We start from the raw sequence: 16,393 nt of genomic DNA on the forward strand, positions 1-16,393 counted from the left end.
TGTATGTGGCTGACGCTTTAGCCGCTTGAGAATAGGCTAGGAAATGTCCCCAGTGAAGGAAACGGAAGGAACATTTGATGCACAGATGACCTCTTTTGATCTGGTTATATTCCAGTATTTAACTCTATCCATTAGGCAAGCGTTAGTCACCGGTGCCCATGGGAGGGTTGTTACAGGGCAGATAAGATTTCTTTCCCTTTCTTAACGGCCATAATCCTGCAGCTTTTGCTGGGCATCCCACCCAGATTCTCAGCACCTAAGGTGAGAATGACCCCTCCTAAAGATGGGGCTGGGAGCCACCTCCCTTCTGCCTTCTAAAGGGACCGTTGTTGACTGTTCTTTCTGTCTTCTAGTGGTCCGTCTTCAGTTAAGTACTCAGGTTCCTCAGACATTCCTCCTTGGACAGTTTTTTATATTTTATTTATTTATTTTTCCAGCATACAGTAGGCTTTTATTAAATACTGGTTCCACAGATGCAAAAATGCATGTTCTGAATCATCTCCACAGCAGAACAGGTATAACCTTCTTAGGATATGCAGCTTTTGCTTGCACACATTGGAAAAGGCAGGGCAAGGGAACACTTGCTGGTATTTGCCTTCATTTTATAGTTTATGAGTCTCGAATCTTTGCTTTCCTTGATGTAAAGGGACAGCTACTCCTCTCAGCCCCAAGAGGAGGCAGAGTCCGCTCAGATAGTCGGTCCACTTGTACAGCACCCCCTCCATGGCGCCCACAGCCCCCTGACCCCCGCTGCGCCCGGCCTCGTGCCCACGCCTGCCGGCCCGCTCACTGCCCTAGGGCTCAGGAGAGGAGGAACACCGGCAGCTGGGCCATCGCCGGGTGCAGCCCACATGCCCACTGCCGGCCTGGACAATTTTTTAAAACCCCCTCATCCATCTTCAAGCTCAAATCAGCCACATGGTGAGGAGCAAGGAGCAAAGACGTTAGAACCGCTTCACCACCACAGAGCAGTGAGGGCATCTCACAGGGTCCATGATTAGAACAAGCTCACCCCACTGGCACACAAGAGTGCATAGTGCACCTGTGTCTGTTATCCCCAGAATGGTTGCCTTCAGTGAGTCATGCTCTGGTTAACCAAACGAGGAGGAAAATGCATTTTCCTATAGTTTTCTGCTCACATCTGGATTGAGAAATGGGATGTTTCTAAATATATTAAAGCATAAGTGCATACATTAAGGAAATTGGACCTAGGCCTTTCAAGTTTTCTCTTTAAAGGGTGGTGCTTTACCACCTCATGGTCAAAGTGACCTGAACTCGCAACATAAAGTGGGCAGGTGGAGCTGGGTGAATCTACCCAGGCACAAGGAATATTCCCCAACCAACTCGGTGTTGACTCACAACTTGGTGATTGAGGCCTTAGAAAACTTAGGTCAGGCGCAGCTGTGGGTCTTCTGCCCTGGTGGGCGCTCCCAGGCCCAGCCCAGGCCTTCACCCCTGCCCCTCGGCGGGTGGAGTCCGCGCGGCTCTGGGGAAGCCTCTGCACTGGAACCGCCCTGGCCCTCGAGCCCCGACTCGCCAGTTTCAACCTCCACTGCCTCAATCAGATTCTGAATGTCAAAAAGCAGAGGGTCTATCTGATGAATTTGAGAAAATCAGGAACTCTGGGCAAGCCAGGTTCTCTAGATGTAGACCACCTATGAGAGACTAGCAGAGGAAACGGGGGACCCCTAGCAGAGTTTTTTGAAGAACTTGCAGACAAGCCTTACACATTTGAGGACTATGATGTCTCCTTTGGGAGTGGCGTCTTAACAATTAAACTGGGTGGAGGTCTAGGAACCTATGTGATCAACAAGCAGACTCCAAACAAGCGGATCCAGTTATCTTCTCCATCCAGTGAGCCCAGACGCTACGACTGGACAGGGAAAAACCGGGTGTACTCTCACCATGGTGTGTCCCTCCACGAGCTGCTGGGGGCCAAGTTGACTAAAGCCTTAAAAACCAAAGTGGATTTATCTTCCTTGGCCCTTGACGGCCAGCCCGGTGTTGAAGCTGTCGGGCTAAAACCCCAGCCTCCTCCTGCAGTTGAGTGTCTGTCTCCCCATCCCTGCTTCTGAGGACTGTGCCTAACAGCTCTGTGAAAAGAACGTGTTGCCTTCCACCCTACCCCCAAGTTCTGATTTTTAATTTCTACAGAGGTTATTTTTTTTTTGCATTTATTGTCTGATTTCCTCTTTCACATGCAAAATGTACCCCTTATCTTTTTTAATGTTTTCTACCTATACCATAATATAGTAACCTCACAAGAAGAAAAAAAATGCAGGAGGAGAAATGAATTGTCTTCACTCTTGATTCTTGGAAGGATTTACTGCAAAAACTACATGAGGAGGGCTGGCCCTTCTATTTTAAAATGACACTCATTAAAAGGTAGCCTATAAATGTTCCCAGACCTCTTTCAAAAAGTAAGTGTTTTTTGAGCTTGTTAGCATTAAAGTCTTGGAAGTAACTCAGGTGGGAAGAGCGCCTCCAGTTGTGCTTTGTGCCTGCCAAGATGTGGCCTGCACTGGGTTATCCAGGGAGACCTGCTGCTGTTTCTTCCATGTACTCCTTTCTGTGTGTGCACATACATTTTTTTTTTTTAATTTAAAGGTCAAAATACAATCAGCTGCTGCAATACAAGTTGGAGAATGCAAAAAAATCTCCCAGAGAGGGTGGGGCCTGTGGCTCAAGGAGTGGAGCGCTAGTCCCATATACCAGGGGTGGCAGGTTCAAGCCCCGCCCTAGCCAAAAAAAAAACTGTAAAAAAAAAAAAATCTCCCAAAAACAAAAGGGGAAATGAGAGGAAGCCATTTCCATGAGCTGAGGGATACAGTATAATAAACAAGGTCATAGAGCTGAGGAGTCCCTTGTAAACATGGGTCATATAAATGAAAGAGATACTCGATAAAAAGAGCCCTGGTCCTAGACACAGCTCAGCTGCATGAGTATCTGTGGACAGGCTTCACAAACTTCCTGGCTCTCTGTTTTCCTGTCGGTTACACAAGAGGATAGAGTATAGTTGAGTCTCCACACTCACTGGTCTTATCAGACAGCCTAACAGGCTAATGTTAATTTCTACTGGGTAGATGAGGGGAAAGCAATGAACAATTTTTTAAACCATATTGTAAATATACATATTGCTATTGGTATTGCCCATTAAAGTTTCAGTTGAATTCTTGCTAAAATAATAGTCATCCTTTATTGTGCTCTTACTAGGTTATTACCTGTTTCACCATATTACCTCATTTTCATTTTTATTGACTGCACTATTTATTATACATGAAGAAACAAAGCTCCGGGACATTAAAATTCACTCAAAATTAAAAAAAAAAAAAAAAGGAAAAAAGAAAACTTAGATCAGTTAAACCCAAACAGATCCTTCTAGAACAGTGCCTTTCAATCTGTTTTATCTCATGGCACACCTGAACCTAAAGCTTCCACAGCACACTTAAATTATGTTGATAAAAAAAAGTAAAAAAAAGAATGTACTTATAACTGTGCTTTGAACTTCTTTTGAAAATAATTTAATGATCTTTAAAATTTTTCTTCGCATACCTAAGATCCTCTCATGGCACACCAGTGTGCTTCAGCACATGCATTGAACATCACGGTTCTAAATCCTCATTGAGAAAAATGACAAAAACAGACACTTATGCTCACATAAGTGAGGGGGACACAGTGCTTTCCTTGAATCCTCCTGTAGTCCTCTCCACCGATTTCTGTACTTACATCCTCATCTCTGTATGATAAATGAGACTCAGGCAGCTTAGATGACAGCTTAAACTTAGCCAACTAAGATAACAGAACCTCTGAGTCCCAGCTCTTGACCCAGTCAACCTCCAACCCCACAGATAAGGGTCTCACACTCAGGCAAAGCATTGGGCCTGATCAATTGAGCAAATGCAATTTTATTCTTAAATCATAGATCCTGCTTTATTAAAAGCCATTTTGTACAGGTCTCAGAAGGAGAAAGGCCTACCACAGAATTAAAATATCTGTCCTTAAATTAAAAAGAAAAAACAATGTTTCTCAAACATCTATTTTTTTTATTGTTGCACTGTGGAACACATTCTTCAGTTAGGATCAGTTAGAATTCTTCAGTTAGAATTCCCAAGCTGATTTTTAAACCATAACACAGGAATCAACCTTAAAAGAAGTGAAATCTAACATTATATAGATTTCAATTTCTAAATACAGTATATTACAGAAGGTTAAATATATCACCTCTGTGTACTTACAACTATAAAAGATACAATAACTATACCAATTATAAATAATGTAGCATTTCATATTAAAGGCATTATTGTACAATGAAAGAATAGGAACCCTCTAATGTATTACTATCAAGGTTAGTGTCTATATTACTTGAGATAAAATACTGAAAATTCAGTGTATGAAGTCAAATCCTGATTTAACAAGGTATTGGAAGTGTAAGTGATGGATGTTAACTGAGGGAGAGAAGAAGGTGAATTTGGTATTGCTTATCTCAGTCAGAGATGATAACCCCATTTTACACACTGGTTCTGACATAGAACTTCATTTCATTATTTCTCTCTCTCAATTAATTCTCAAGCAGAAGCACTATCTTCCCAGTTAGAAAAGTACTAGTCAGCAACAGTAAAAGTATCCAAATAACATGATTTAAATGTGTTTTGTTTTTAAAGCTATCTGGGAAAACTTTCAGTTTCCAACATTAAAACATGAAATTCCCTGGCATTTGGATACCCAAAGAGGAAAAAAAAAATCATAATCTGTTAGTAAAATAGGTCACTTGGATAAGATCCAGGGCCTCCATGGAATACAGGTGTTATTAATTGACTAATCAGAAATTAATATCAAAATAGGACTTTAAAAAGACAGGGCTGTATTATAACAGCAGTCTTTCCAGTTGTGTGTGTTTGACTACCCTAAACTGTATTACAGAATTGGAGAAAAGGAAAACTACATAGGCTTGTCCTAAACCATTAGTGAATATGGTTGAAATGCATAATTTGCAAAAGTGAATTATTGCTCTGATTTGTCAAATGTGGAACTTCATTATCCTAAGGTTTGCTGAGCTGTTGTAGTGTTAGAAGATTGGATCCTTAGCAGCAAAGGTCATGCTAATCATGTTCTCTGCCTAAGAAAAATGCCTTCGTTAAGGTGATACAGTTTTTGAGCAAGCTCTTTGGAGTGTTGATTCAGTTATATTCCAAAGGCAGCATTGGTTTTAAGCTGAATCACGTGTCAGTGTCAAATTATAGTCCTCAAAGACCCACACCAATGGCCTCCGGCACCCTTCCCCAGAACTCACTTCCCATAAGCTAATCACTGTGAAATCCTTTTTTTTTTTAATATTAAAAAAAAAATTTTAACTTTAAAAAGACAGGGCTGTATTTCCCACTGACTGATCTGACCTCTACCTCAGAAAGAGGAAGGGACTGTTCTATGAGCAGGTAACCCTGAGGAGATCACAGGTACAGAGCCTGCTCGCAGAACACACACAGTTCTTTTTCCACATTCTTACTGGAATCAGATTCAGCAAAGCATTTTTAAGCAACTGCAGGACACTTCAAATACCACTTCCTGTTAACAAACCCCTGAGTATCTTCACTGTCTCCTGGACTTGGTCTAAAGGGAAAACAGGAAATGACCAACTGCTCCCTTCCCAGGCAGGACTGCAATTTTGCACACAGCATATGGGCATCCATAGTTTGATCAATAAACATGAGCTTAAGAAGGAAACAAAAAAGTCATTCAACTGCAGTAGATTTAAAGCCTCCAGAAGAAAGCATCCCAAGGTCAGAAATGTAATTTTTTCTTCGGCAGGTTGGCTCTGCCACAGTCAGCTATCCATGTTTGAGGAAGGAGCCTTTTTTCCTTCAGGGGTTCTTGTCACCAAGTTTGATGGTGACGGTTTTCACTTCTGTGTATTCGGCCAAAGCATATTCACCTCTGTGATCACAGAAAAGAGGAAAATTAAAAATGGGCATGTCATTTAGCCATTTTGTGGAAACTGTGTTCCATTGCTAGGCTATTCTGTTGGGCAGAATATGCAACAGGTCAAAATGTGACCAACTTGACAGAATGATAGCAAAGACCATTAACCAGTGTCAGCAACTGGACGTGTGACTTCAGTGTAAATATCAAGTTTTTTTGTGTGTGATGCCTTTGAAGAAAGAAGGGGTTTTGAAATTAAACAGGTAGGTCCCCTGGGTTGGGAGTAGAGGGCTAAAAGAGATGCCCTAGGAGGATGAAGGAGGCAGGAGAGCAGGCACAGAGATTACTCTGGATTTATAGCATTTAGGTGGCAATTTGGAGCCACTTGGAGAGATAGCAGGGGCAGAGGCCCAAGGCTGTGAACTGGAGATGAAGCCAGAAGATGAGAGGCAAGAACACTGAGGACCTGTACTTGGCCTCAGAGCACACAGCTGAGCACCTGCTGTCAGAGAGCAAGGCCACGCTGAAGGGGTGGGGAACAGACATTAGCACGCACTGGACATAGGGAGACCACGTTTTTGCATTAGCATCTTTGGTATATCTCATTTCTTTAAGTTTTGCAGAGCCCAAGTGACTCTTTTCTGGAAGCATGGGCCAGCCTCAGTATAGCTTTCCTTCCCAGAAGGGAGAGGACACTTTGAATAGAGTTAAATCCCTCTGTAGTCTTTGATCTGCTGTGAAATAAAGAAAAATGTGTGCTTGTTTAGGAAAAGGAGATGGAAATAGAGGTGGCCACTGGAGGCTCTGCAGCTAGAACACCTGAGACAGAGTCCCATCTCCTCCCTCAGACCAGCAGCAGCAGCCTCACCTCCCCATCTGCTAGAGATGATGGTTTTTAGACCTCTTGTGGTAGACAGAGTAAGTGCTTCCCCAAAGGCATTGGCATCCTAATCCCAGAACCTGTGACTATGTTAGTTTCCACAGCAAAGAAGAATCTTTTTTTTTTCTTTAGACAGAGTCTCACTCTATTGCCAAGGCTAGAGTGCCGTGGCATCATAACTACAGCAACCTCAAACTCCTGCTCTCAAGATCCTCTTGCGTCAGCCTCTAAAGTAGCTGAGACTACAGGCACTCAACATGACATCCAGCTAATTTTTGTTTTTAGTAGAGATAGGGTCTCACTCTTGCTCTAGCTGGTCTCAAACTCCGGAGCTCAAGCAATCCACCTGCCTCAGCCTCCCAGAGCGAGGATTACACTGTGCCCAGCCTCACAGCAAAGAAGAATTCATGTTGCAGATGGAATTCAAGTTACTAATCACTTGGCCTTAAAAGGGAGAGATCAGCCTGGATCATCCGTTAAGGCCCATTGTAATCACAGGATCTTTAAAAGTGGAGGAAGAAGGCAGAAGAGAGTCAGAGGGAAATGAGATCACAGAAGCAGATTCAGAGAGAGTATTGGCTTTGAAGATGGAGAAAAGGCAGTACCAGCCAAGGAACGAGGACAGCTTTTTGAAGCTGGAAAGAGCAAGGAATGTTGCCTTGCTGATACCATAATTTTAGCTCAATGAGACCTGCATCAGATTTTTATCCTACAGAACTATAAGATAATGAAGTTATGTTACTTAAGCCACTAACATTGTGGTAATTTGTTGTAGCAGTAATAGAAAACTAACAAACTTACTGAATCAGAAACTCCAGAGGTGGAACCCAGAAGCCTATATTTTAACAACCCTCTCCCCAGGTGATTCTGATGCGTGCTTAAGTTGGAGAACCATGGGCTTAGAATTATGTAGTTTATGCAAATTCATTGCCTTCCCTGAGTTTCATTATCTGTAAAATGGGAATATCATTACCACCTGGTAGTCATAGCAAGTAGAGATTATTCATACTTAGCACCTATGATGAGCTAGGTCAAAAATGAATGGTAGAAAGTAATACTGTTATCTTACCAATAATGTTTCTTTGGGATTTTTAGGTAGTTTCCTAAAACAAATAGTTTAAGAATGCTTAATAGTGAGTGAATTATTTTGTAATCTTTTCTAAACATAACATAAAATTTAAAAGCCATAAACAAAATACTAGATTCACCTTTTATAGAGCAAAAACTCCATTCAAAAACCCAAAAAGACAAATGACAAACTAAAAAAAAAAAAAAATTTACAACCCTGTGTGAGAAACAAGAATGCTGTTTCCCCTAATATACAAAAAGCTCTGACAAGAAAAATGTATACCATTAAATGTAAAAATCAACAAAGGACATAGATAGTTTGCAGGAAAAAAAAATACAAATTACCAATTAGTGTAAAAAAGGTATGCCACTCCCTCATGGTTAAAGAAATGCAAACCAAAACAGTGTTAAGCTCATTTTTCATGTAACAGATTATTCAATTTTAGGATTTCAGAAAACAATCTTCAACAGATTCATAAATATGTATATGTACATACACACAGAGTGTGCATAAAGTCTGTGTGCAATTCAAAATAGTCTGCATTTTAAATTGCACACAAACTTTATTGATGCCCTGTATGTACACAAGAAAATACATTAGCATGGTTTGTAATAGCAAAATCCCTGAAAAAATAACACAAAAGTCCTTCACAGGAGACCTTCACAGGATGAAAAGAATGGAAGGCTATCCAAGATCCCTTCTCAAGAAGGAAAAAGTAGCGTGCCCCCATTTCATTTGAAAACAGAAAAGAACACACACATTTACATCCATTGTATGTAAAAAAAAAATGCATAATATACTTTAAAAGTGAGCACATGGAATTGCATTGTAAAGATTTAAAGTTGATAATAATTTATCAACTTAATAAGGATTTTGATGTCTGCTGCTGCTGCGCTTGTTCACGTTCCTGCTGCTCTTATCCAACCCAACGTGGAATCTCCTAACATTTCTTTTCTAGTCTCTTCCAAATTGGTAGGCACGGCCATCCATGAACCCATCCTTTCTCCCATTAAACCTCATCAGAAGTCAGTGGCAGGCAGGGATTGTGATCATGTTCACTGCCATATGCTCAGTCCCTAGTGTCATGCTGGGTGCATCAAAGATGATCAAAAAATATTTGCCAAGTGAATAAATGAATAAATGAGCAAAATTAATGACTGAACAATGTTTATCTCTAGTGAATGGGTTTGAGGGTTAGGGAAAGGAGGCCTTGACTTACCAAATGTCTCTACTGTGTAGATTTTTTGGTTATTGCATCACTTTTTTTTTTTTTAGAAATAGAGTCTCACTATCTCACCCTTGGTAGAGTACTGTGGTGTCACATCTCACAGCAACCTCAAACTCTTGAACTTAAGTGATTCTCTTGCCTCAGCCTCTCCATAATACCCAGCTATTTTTTTGTTGCAATTGTCATTGTTGATTTTAGCTGGCCCAGGCTGGGTTCGAATCTGCCAGCCTTGGTGTATGTGGCCAGCATCCTACCCACTGAGCTACGGGTGCCACCTGCATCACTTTTATTAAAAAGCAAAATAAAAACCAAGGAGAAAAACACCCAGGAGGAAGAGAAATTGCAGGCTCCATGCCAAGACCTGTGCAGAAACAGATCCTGGAGGGGTACGTGGGTGGGTGGCCAGGGATGGGGAAAACCACGGAATCCACCGCTTGGGGCTCCAGTTTTAAAAAAGGGGAACTTCTTGCAAGATGAAGACATCAATTAGAGGCAACTGAGATTAGAAATTGGTTTGCAAGGCAGTTTCCAGGCTCCTTGTGAATTATGTTTAAATAATTTATCAAAGGCCTTAAGAAAACATATGCCAAAGGACCAAAAAACAGACATTCAAAAAAGTCCCGATTGTGGCTAACTGGCAGGATGTGTTCAGTGAATACTCACCAAGCCCTGCCCTGCGTCATGTAAAAGAGTACTAAGGAGCTAAAGGCCCTGTTAGGGTGGTAGGAAGGTCAAGGTGAGGTCAAATCACAGGGCAAGTCAGCACACACCAGGGATCAGGTAGGCCCTACATCCAAGGACATTTGATTTGGGGATGGCAGTTCTTGCTGCCAAGGCATGGCTGACCTCTGGGTTCCCCAGCCCTGATGGCCCATCTGGTTGAAGGCAGCAGATCAAATGAAACAACTGACCACGCAAGCTCTGGTTGGCTTCATGCCAGGTGCTGACCAAGTGAGGCCCTGCACTGGGCTGGGTCCAAGGCCCAAGCTGTCAGTGTTCATCCCAATTCTGTCACTTACTAGCTCCCTGGGCTGCTTCCTCAAACTGAAAACAGCTGTACCCATTGTGCAGATGGTTGTGAGGATGACATGGGTCAAAAGGTACAGAACTTGTCCCAGAGATTGTGCTCAGCGAATGCTAGCAGTCGCCAGCACTGCTGTTGCTGGAGGGCCCTGGAGGGGACCCTGGTGACCCCAGCCCCAGCCTCCCATGCCCAGATGTCAGCCAGGTAGAAGAGGTTAAAGAGACAGAAGCTCACAGAACTCAAATACAAAAGAGCCTCTAGGGGAGGAAATGCAGTTTCTGCAGAGGGTCTTCAAGGACAAAAATTTATGAATGGGCCCTGAAGGGGAAATCAGTTATAGGAATAAGGTGAGGCCAGTGGACACACTGCACTCAGATATTCAGATGGCTTTGGGGCATTTGCCATGAGTGAAGGATGGCACCAGAAAGCAGGACTGGTGTATGCAGGCGGCGACCCCGATTTCACACAGACTGGCCAGGAGTGCGTGTGCAGGGAGGGATGGAAACCAGCACCTGTCCTTCATCACATCTTGAAGGGAAGCCATGCAAAGGCCCCACCAAGGCCCAGCTGAGGGGAGATATTTGAGTCTGTTCCCGCTGGAAGACGAGCAAACAAACACAAGGTAAGGCATCTGTGTATAAATAACACAAACTGTTTAAATCAAAGGAAGAGCTTGAGCCCTTTAGAGATGTCCCAGGAACAGCCCTGGGGTATTGTCACAGATGGTTCCTCAGAAACATTGATCTTAAAAATGTCCACAAAGGCTAATAAAACTCTGAGCAGCATTGAGAAAGACATGGAGAGACAAGACAGTATTCGGCTGGAAGCCACAGTGGCTCCACCCCCAGGACTCCTTCAGGCTCTGGGCCTGGGCCAGATGCCAGAAGGCCTATCCATTAACCTAAACCTATGAAGCTCATTTTTCCAGCAGACCAGATAGAAAGGAAATGTGGAGGGGTCTGCAGTGGGTCTGTACACGCTGATGGGCCACTGAAACCCTGCAGGGGGGGCTGCCATACACCTTCCAAAGGAGTACCAAGGAAGAACCAGAGTCACCTACAGTGTCCCCTGGGGGTCCTACCAGGCAGGTCTGGAGCTGGACCTCCGTGGAAGCCTATCTTCCCTGCTTAGGATGGGGGGCGTTTGTGTGAGTAATGACATCCTGTATCTGGCACAAAGTGCACTTTGTTAGTTCTGCCTAAGTCCCCATCCAGGCCACCTCTATCACATCCGTATCACGATAGGTGCTGGCAGAACACCGAAGCTGAGGCTTGGAGAAGGGCAAGCTGAGGTGGAGGGCAGGAGTGGTGGAGTGTGAAAGGAGGGGAAGGGACAGATCCTGACTGGCCCCAAAGGAACATGGCTGACCCACACAAAGCAGAGGGGCTTCAAGCAGGCTGGAGCCCAAGTCACTGCCTGAAAATCTGATGGATCTTGTATTCAACCCACAGTGGAGACACTTACAGTTCTCTGCCATTTCCCGACATTTTAAAGCCACCGAATGGAGCCTGTGCATAGATGGCATTGTAGCAGTTGATCCTAGAAAAAGAATACAAGGATATTCACATGACCTGGGGAAGACCCACTGGGTCTCAGCATTGAGCTGCTGGGCATTCGACGCAGAGCTCTGCCCACAGGGTGGCCTTTTGCCAAAGTTTCAGTGACTCAAACACAGTTTGCTCTCACCTCCTGCCTCCACATTCTTCCCATCATAAAACTTGAATATACTTACGTACAGAACTTCTCATTGGGATAGGAATAGAATGAGAAGGGCAGAAAACAGAAATTTATGGCATCAAGGAATTAGAAGAATTAGTTTTGAAACAAGACAGATCTGCCCCCCAAAGTTCTCCTGCTTCCTAGTCATATGATTCTGGGCTTATTATTCAACCTCTCTGAGCCTCAACTCATTCATCTTTACAATGGGGATAACAATACATAGTCTGCAGAATTATTGGTGAAGCAGGGACTGCTTTTAGCATCAGAATTGGAAATAAAGGCAGAGGGGTGGTACAGCGTGGGGGCCAAAGGCATGGGCACAGTCTGCTCTGCCATCTGCTAGCTGTGTGATCCTGGGCAAGTTAACTCGGTCTCTCTGAGCCTCAATGTCCTCATCTATAAAATGGAGACATGATGATACCTACCTCAGAAAGTGGTCATGAGGATGGAGCAAAGTGCTTTGACCGTGCTTGGCACATAATATATAACTAGACGTTCTCTGTTAATAGCAGAGTAACACAGCCAGCAAGCGAGTGACTCATAAGAGCGGAAACGCACACACACTCAACTTACCAGACCGTTCCAGATTCTAACGCAGAAGCCAATTTCAGGGCTTTGTCGAGGTTTTGTGTGAACACAGCTGCTGTGAGTCCATAGTCAGTGCTGTTTGCTCTTTTTATCACTTCTTCCATATTTTTGAACTTTAGTATTGTTTGCACTGGTCCAAAAATCTATAATTAATTGCAAGAATGGCAGTGAGAGGCATGTTCAAATGGAAATTTATACTCTGAAAAGGCATTTCCTTCTTTTTATACCTTTTCATATACTCAGAATGCACACATGCATGAAAAATGATGATGGGAGGAGAAAGAACATCCAAAGATATTTATAGCTGCATAGCAGTTGAAGTCTGAAGGCAAGGATTAAAATGAAATAAAAATAATAATAAAAATACACGTTGTGTTTTACGATCTCTCATTGTCATCAGGGCTTCTGAGAACCCCAAGCGCAAGAGCCTTGGAGTGGTAGCCTATGCATGTTGGATGCACAGAAGATAAAACCTTTGTGTGACTTTTTGGAAAGTTATCTTTAAAGATTTTTTTTGGGGGGGGGGGAACTCACCTTGGGTAGAGTGCCATGGCATCATAGCTCATAGCTATCACAAACTCTTGGGCTCAGGAGATTTTCTTGCCTCATCCTCCTGAGTAATTGGGACAACAGGTGCCTGCCACAATTTGCAGCTATTTTTTTTTTTTTTTTTTTTTTTTTGGTAAGACAGGGTCTTGCTCTTGCTCAGGCTGGTCTCGAACTTGTGAGCTCAAGAGATTCACCCACCTCAGCCTCGCAGAGTGTTAGGATTACAGGCATGAGCCATCCCACCCAGTCTCTAAAGATATCTACAGGTGTGTTATAGGATTATGTGCCCTGACATCTTGGTGCTATGTTTTCTGCCAATAAAGACACCCTAAAATGTTTCCACAATAACCACCAGGGGAGGGAATGAGACAATGTTCACCCAGAGTCTGCAAAACAGGAAAGAAAAGGATGTGGAAACACTAAATGTTTGAACATTTATAGGTGATTTTCAAGGGAGCTTGTAATTGATTCAATATTGGACACAATTATAACACCTAGCAGGATGGCATCCAGGCTGTCAAAATATCTCCCCAGTTTCCTCAAGACCTCTCATCACAGGGGTTTCTAAAGAGCTGAGCTCCATGCTGTCACAGCACAGTCATTAACCCATAAAAATCTCAAGGAGAAAGTCTATAAAATATCGGCATGAGAAAGCCCTCTGCAGTGATTCATTCTCTCATGTGCCCCCAAAGACCACACCCCAGGCAGATTCTAACTCCCTCTTCCCCTGGCACGAGGTTCTTCTTTCATAAATCCTGAGGGCTAGGGGGAACCAGCTCCCATCTAGCTAAACAGTGGCCTGGAAAGACAAAGTTAGATTTCCACTTTTATGAGAGTCTCCTGATCTCCATCATCTCCAAGGATGTCTGTGATGGAAAAACTTCAATGGGGAATTCTAGCCGTGACACGTTCTTTGAATGAACACTTTGCATGGAAATTCACTCTTGGGCAGTCTGGGGCCCTGAATCACTTCCTGACAAAACCCACAGGTGGCGACAGCTGTCCAGCCTAGGCTGCAGGACTAATTTGCAGATTGCAGAAGAATGAAGAGGGCCGGTACTCCCCAGAGACCACAGGGCTGAGTGCAAATGCAGGGCTGGAGCTAACCCCCACACCTGCTGTTCAGTCCCCAGGCCTCACCAGTGGCAGGAGTGCAAGACGTCTTCCCTAAAGACCCCAAAGGAGAAGAGGAAAGACCACAAGAAAAGAAAAACATTCACCTCACAAGCACCTCTGCAATCCCTGAGCCCTAGAGAAGAGGCCCCATGTGAAAAGCCCCAGGCCCCATATACCTCCTCTTTGGCAATCCGCATGTTGTCTGTAACTTCTGAGAAGACAGTGGGTGTGATGAAGAAGCCCCTGTCTCCCAGGGTGGAGCCCCCACATTCCAGCTTGGCCCCTTCATTCTTCCCACTCTCGATCAGCTCGAGGATTTTGTCGAACTGCTTTTGATCAATCTGCAAAACACAAAAGGGAAGTACAGCTGGGGTTCCTCCAGCCAGGGGCTGCCATCTTACGTTTCAGTGGCTTTTAACAGCATCAGCTACCCTCCCCTTACACGTTCTTGCCAACTCATAATCCACGTAACAAATATGGCTTGTTTAAATATTGCTCTCGTGCACAAATCTAGGATCTTGAGAAGAAGGGTCTCTCTCAAGGTCTGGGGTTTATTCACATGTCTGAGACACCTCTCCGTGCTATAAAGAGTCCACAAGTAATACAAGGTCTGAAGTGGGCATATTCTTGCTCTGCCAACTCTTTACATCCTACTCAGGTTGTAAGATTTCTGTTTGTTTGTTTATTAGTTCACTTTGAGACAGAGTCTTACTCTGTCACCCAGGCTAGGGTGCCATGACATCATGGCTCATAGCAACTTCAAACTCTTGAGCTCAAGCAATCCTCTTACCTCAGCCTTGAGAGTAGCTAAGCCTATATAGGTGCCCTTCACAACGCCCAACTCATTTTTCTATTTTTAGTAGAAATAGAGTCTTGCCATTCCTTAGGCTGGTACTGAGCTCCTGAGTTCAAGGGATCCTCCTACCTCAGCCTCTCAGAGTGGTAGGATTCCAGGTGTAAGCCACCATAACAGCCCTATTTGTTTGTTTCTAAAAAAATCCTGTCTTGCTATGTTGCTCAGACTGGTCTCAAACTCCTGGCTTCAAGTGATCCTCTTGCCTGGGCTAGGTTGACAGATTTAGCAAACAGAAATATAAAATGCTAAGTGAAATTTGCATTTCAGAAAAACAACATATGATTTTTTAGAATTATAAGCATGTCTCAAGCAGTATCTGGGATATACTTCTGCTAAAATTGCATTCATTGTTTATCTGAAATTCAAATCTAATGGGGGTACCATGAGTTACCTGGCAAACTGCACCTTGCTCACTTGGCACCAAGGATCAGGATAATAGTAACTGGTGTGCTCCCTTCGTGCTGTAAAGTGAGCAGAAAAGCTAGCCTCCCTGCTCTGCACTCTGGAAACAAGAGTGGAGTGAGTGAGCCTCAAGGTGGGGCTGCTCCTTGGTGGGTGGGGAACCAGCTCATCAGAAAGGCTCCACCAGAACAGCGCCTGTGGCTCAGAGGAGTAAGGCACTGGCCCCATATGCCGGAGATGGCAAGTTCAAAGCCAGCCCCGGCCAAAAAAAAAAAAGAAAAAGAAAGAAAAAGAAAGGCTCTACTTTTTGCTACATTGTCCAAGAGTCTCTGGCAAACAGAGTCAAACCAGCCTAACGCCTGGTTTGTGGACATGGCACCAGCCAGTTGCCAAAAGGGCACCCTTTGGGAGACGACTCAAGGGAAGCATGCTCCTCCTGCCTGCCCTCCACTGACCCTTCTTCCTGAAATCCAAGAGAGCCTGTTCTCTTCCATGACCTGTTGACAATCCTCTTCCTCTGTGGTTAGGAAAGACAGACTTTCTACTGTAATCGAGACTTGTGCATAGAAAATCTAGTTTCATTCTAATAGCCTTAAAGAGATGAATAAGCAACCCCAATGGTGCCGTGTAGCTGATCATCTGTCCCTGAGGACCATGCAGGCTGTCTCAGAAGGGGTTGCTGTGCATATTAGTTGGCCAACCAACTCATGAAATATGGATCCAGTATTAAAATACTGACTTGGATCCATACCTCACACCTCACACATTATACCAGGATAAACTCCTAATCGAAGATACCACCATGAAAAGTAAAACCATGAAAGTTTAAAAGTTCTCTCACATGCAAGATTGCCCCTGCACTATTGCTGGCCTTTCTAGGGCTTGAAATGCAAAAGTCAAAAAAAGAAAAGACTGACAGATTTGAGTATGTAAAACAAAATCATCATAAGGGCAAAATCATCATAAGTGAAGTCAAAAGGGGGGAGGGAAGACAAATTGGAGAAAATTATTCATAGAAAGCTAATCTCCCTACAATGTATATAAAG

The 16,393-nt window shown here is 43.6% G+C and overlaps 1 protein-coding gene and 1 pseudogene across 2 annotated transcripts in view; one reads left to right on the forward strand and one right to left on the reverse strand.

Annotated features, from left to right (window-relative positions):
• The window catches only part of LOC100950597, a 6,233-nt pseudogene extending 4,158 nt beyond the window's left edge, over window positions 1–2,075 (forward strand).
• Window positions 2,076–5,858: 3,783 nt separating this feature from the next.
• ALDH1A3 (aldehyde dehydrogenase 1 family member A3) overlaps window positions 5,859–16,393 on the reverse strand; it is a 34,831-nt gene continuing 24,296 nt past the window's right edge. For both annotated transcript variants that reach the window (XM_003788631.2, XM_012804438.1), the window contains 4 exons: window positions 14,266–14,430; window positions 12,410–12,567; window positions 11,582–11,656; window positions 5,859–5,931 (listed from right to left, as the gene is read on the reverse strand). In XM_003788631.2, the coding sequence (XP_003788679.1) occupies window positions 5,859–5,931; window positions 11,582–11,656; window positions 12,410–12,567; window positions 14,266–14,430 (471 nt within the window). The remainder of the gene's footprint in view (window positions 5,932–11,581; window positions 11,657–12,409; window positions 12,568–14,265; window positions 14,431–16,393) is intronic.

This window comes from Otolemur garnettii, unplaced genomic scaffold, assembly GCF_000181295.1.
Source record: "Otolemur garnettii isolate 467f Iridium unplaced genomic scaffold, OtoGar3 scaffold00029, whole genome shotgun sequence".
In the NCBI taxonomy this organism is placed as follows: domain Eukaryota; kingdom Metazoa; phylum Chordata; class Mammalia; order Primates; family Galagidae; genus Otolemur; species Otolemur garnettii.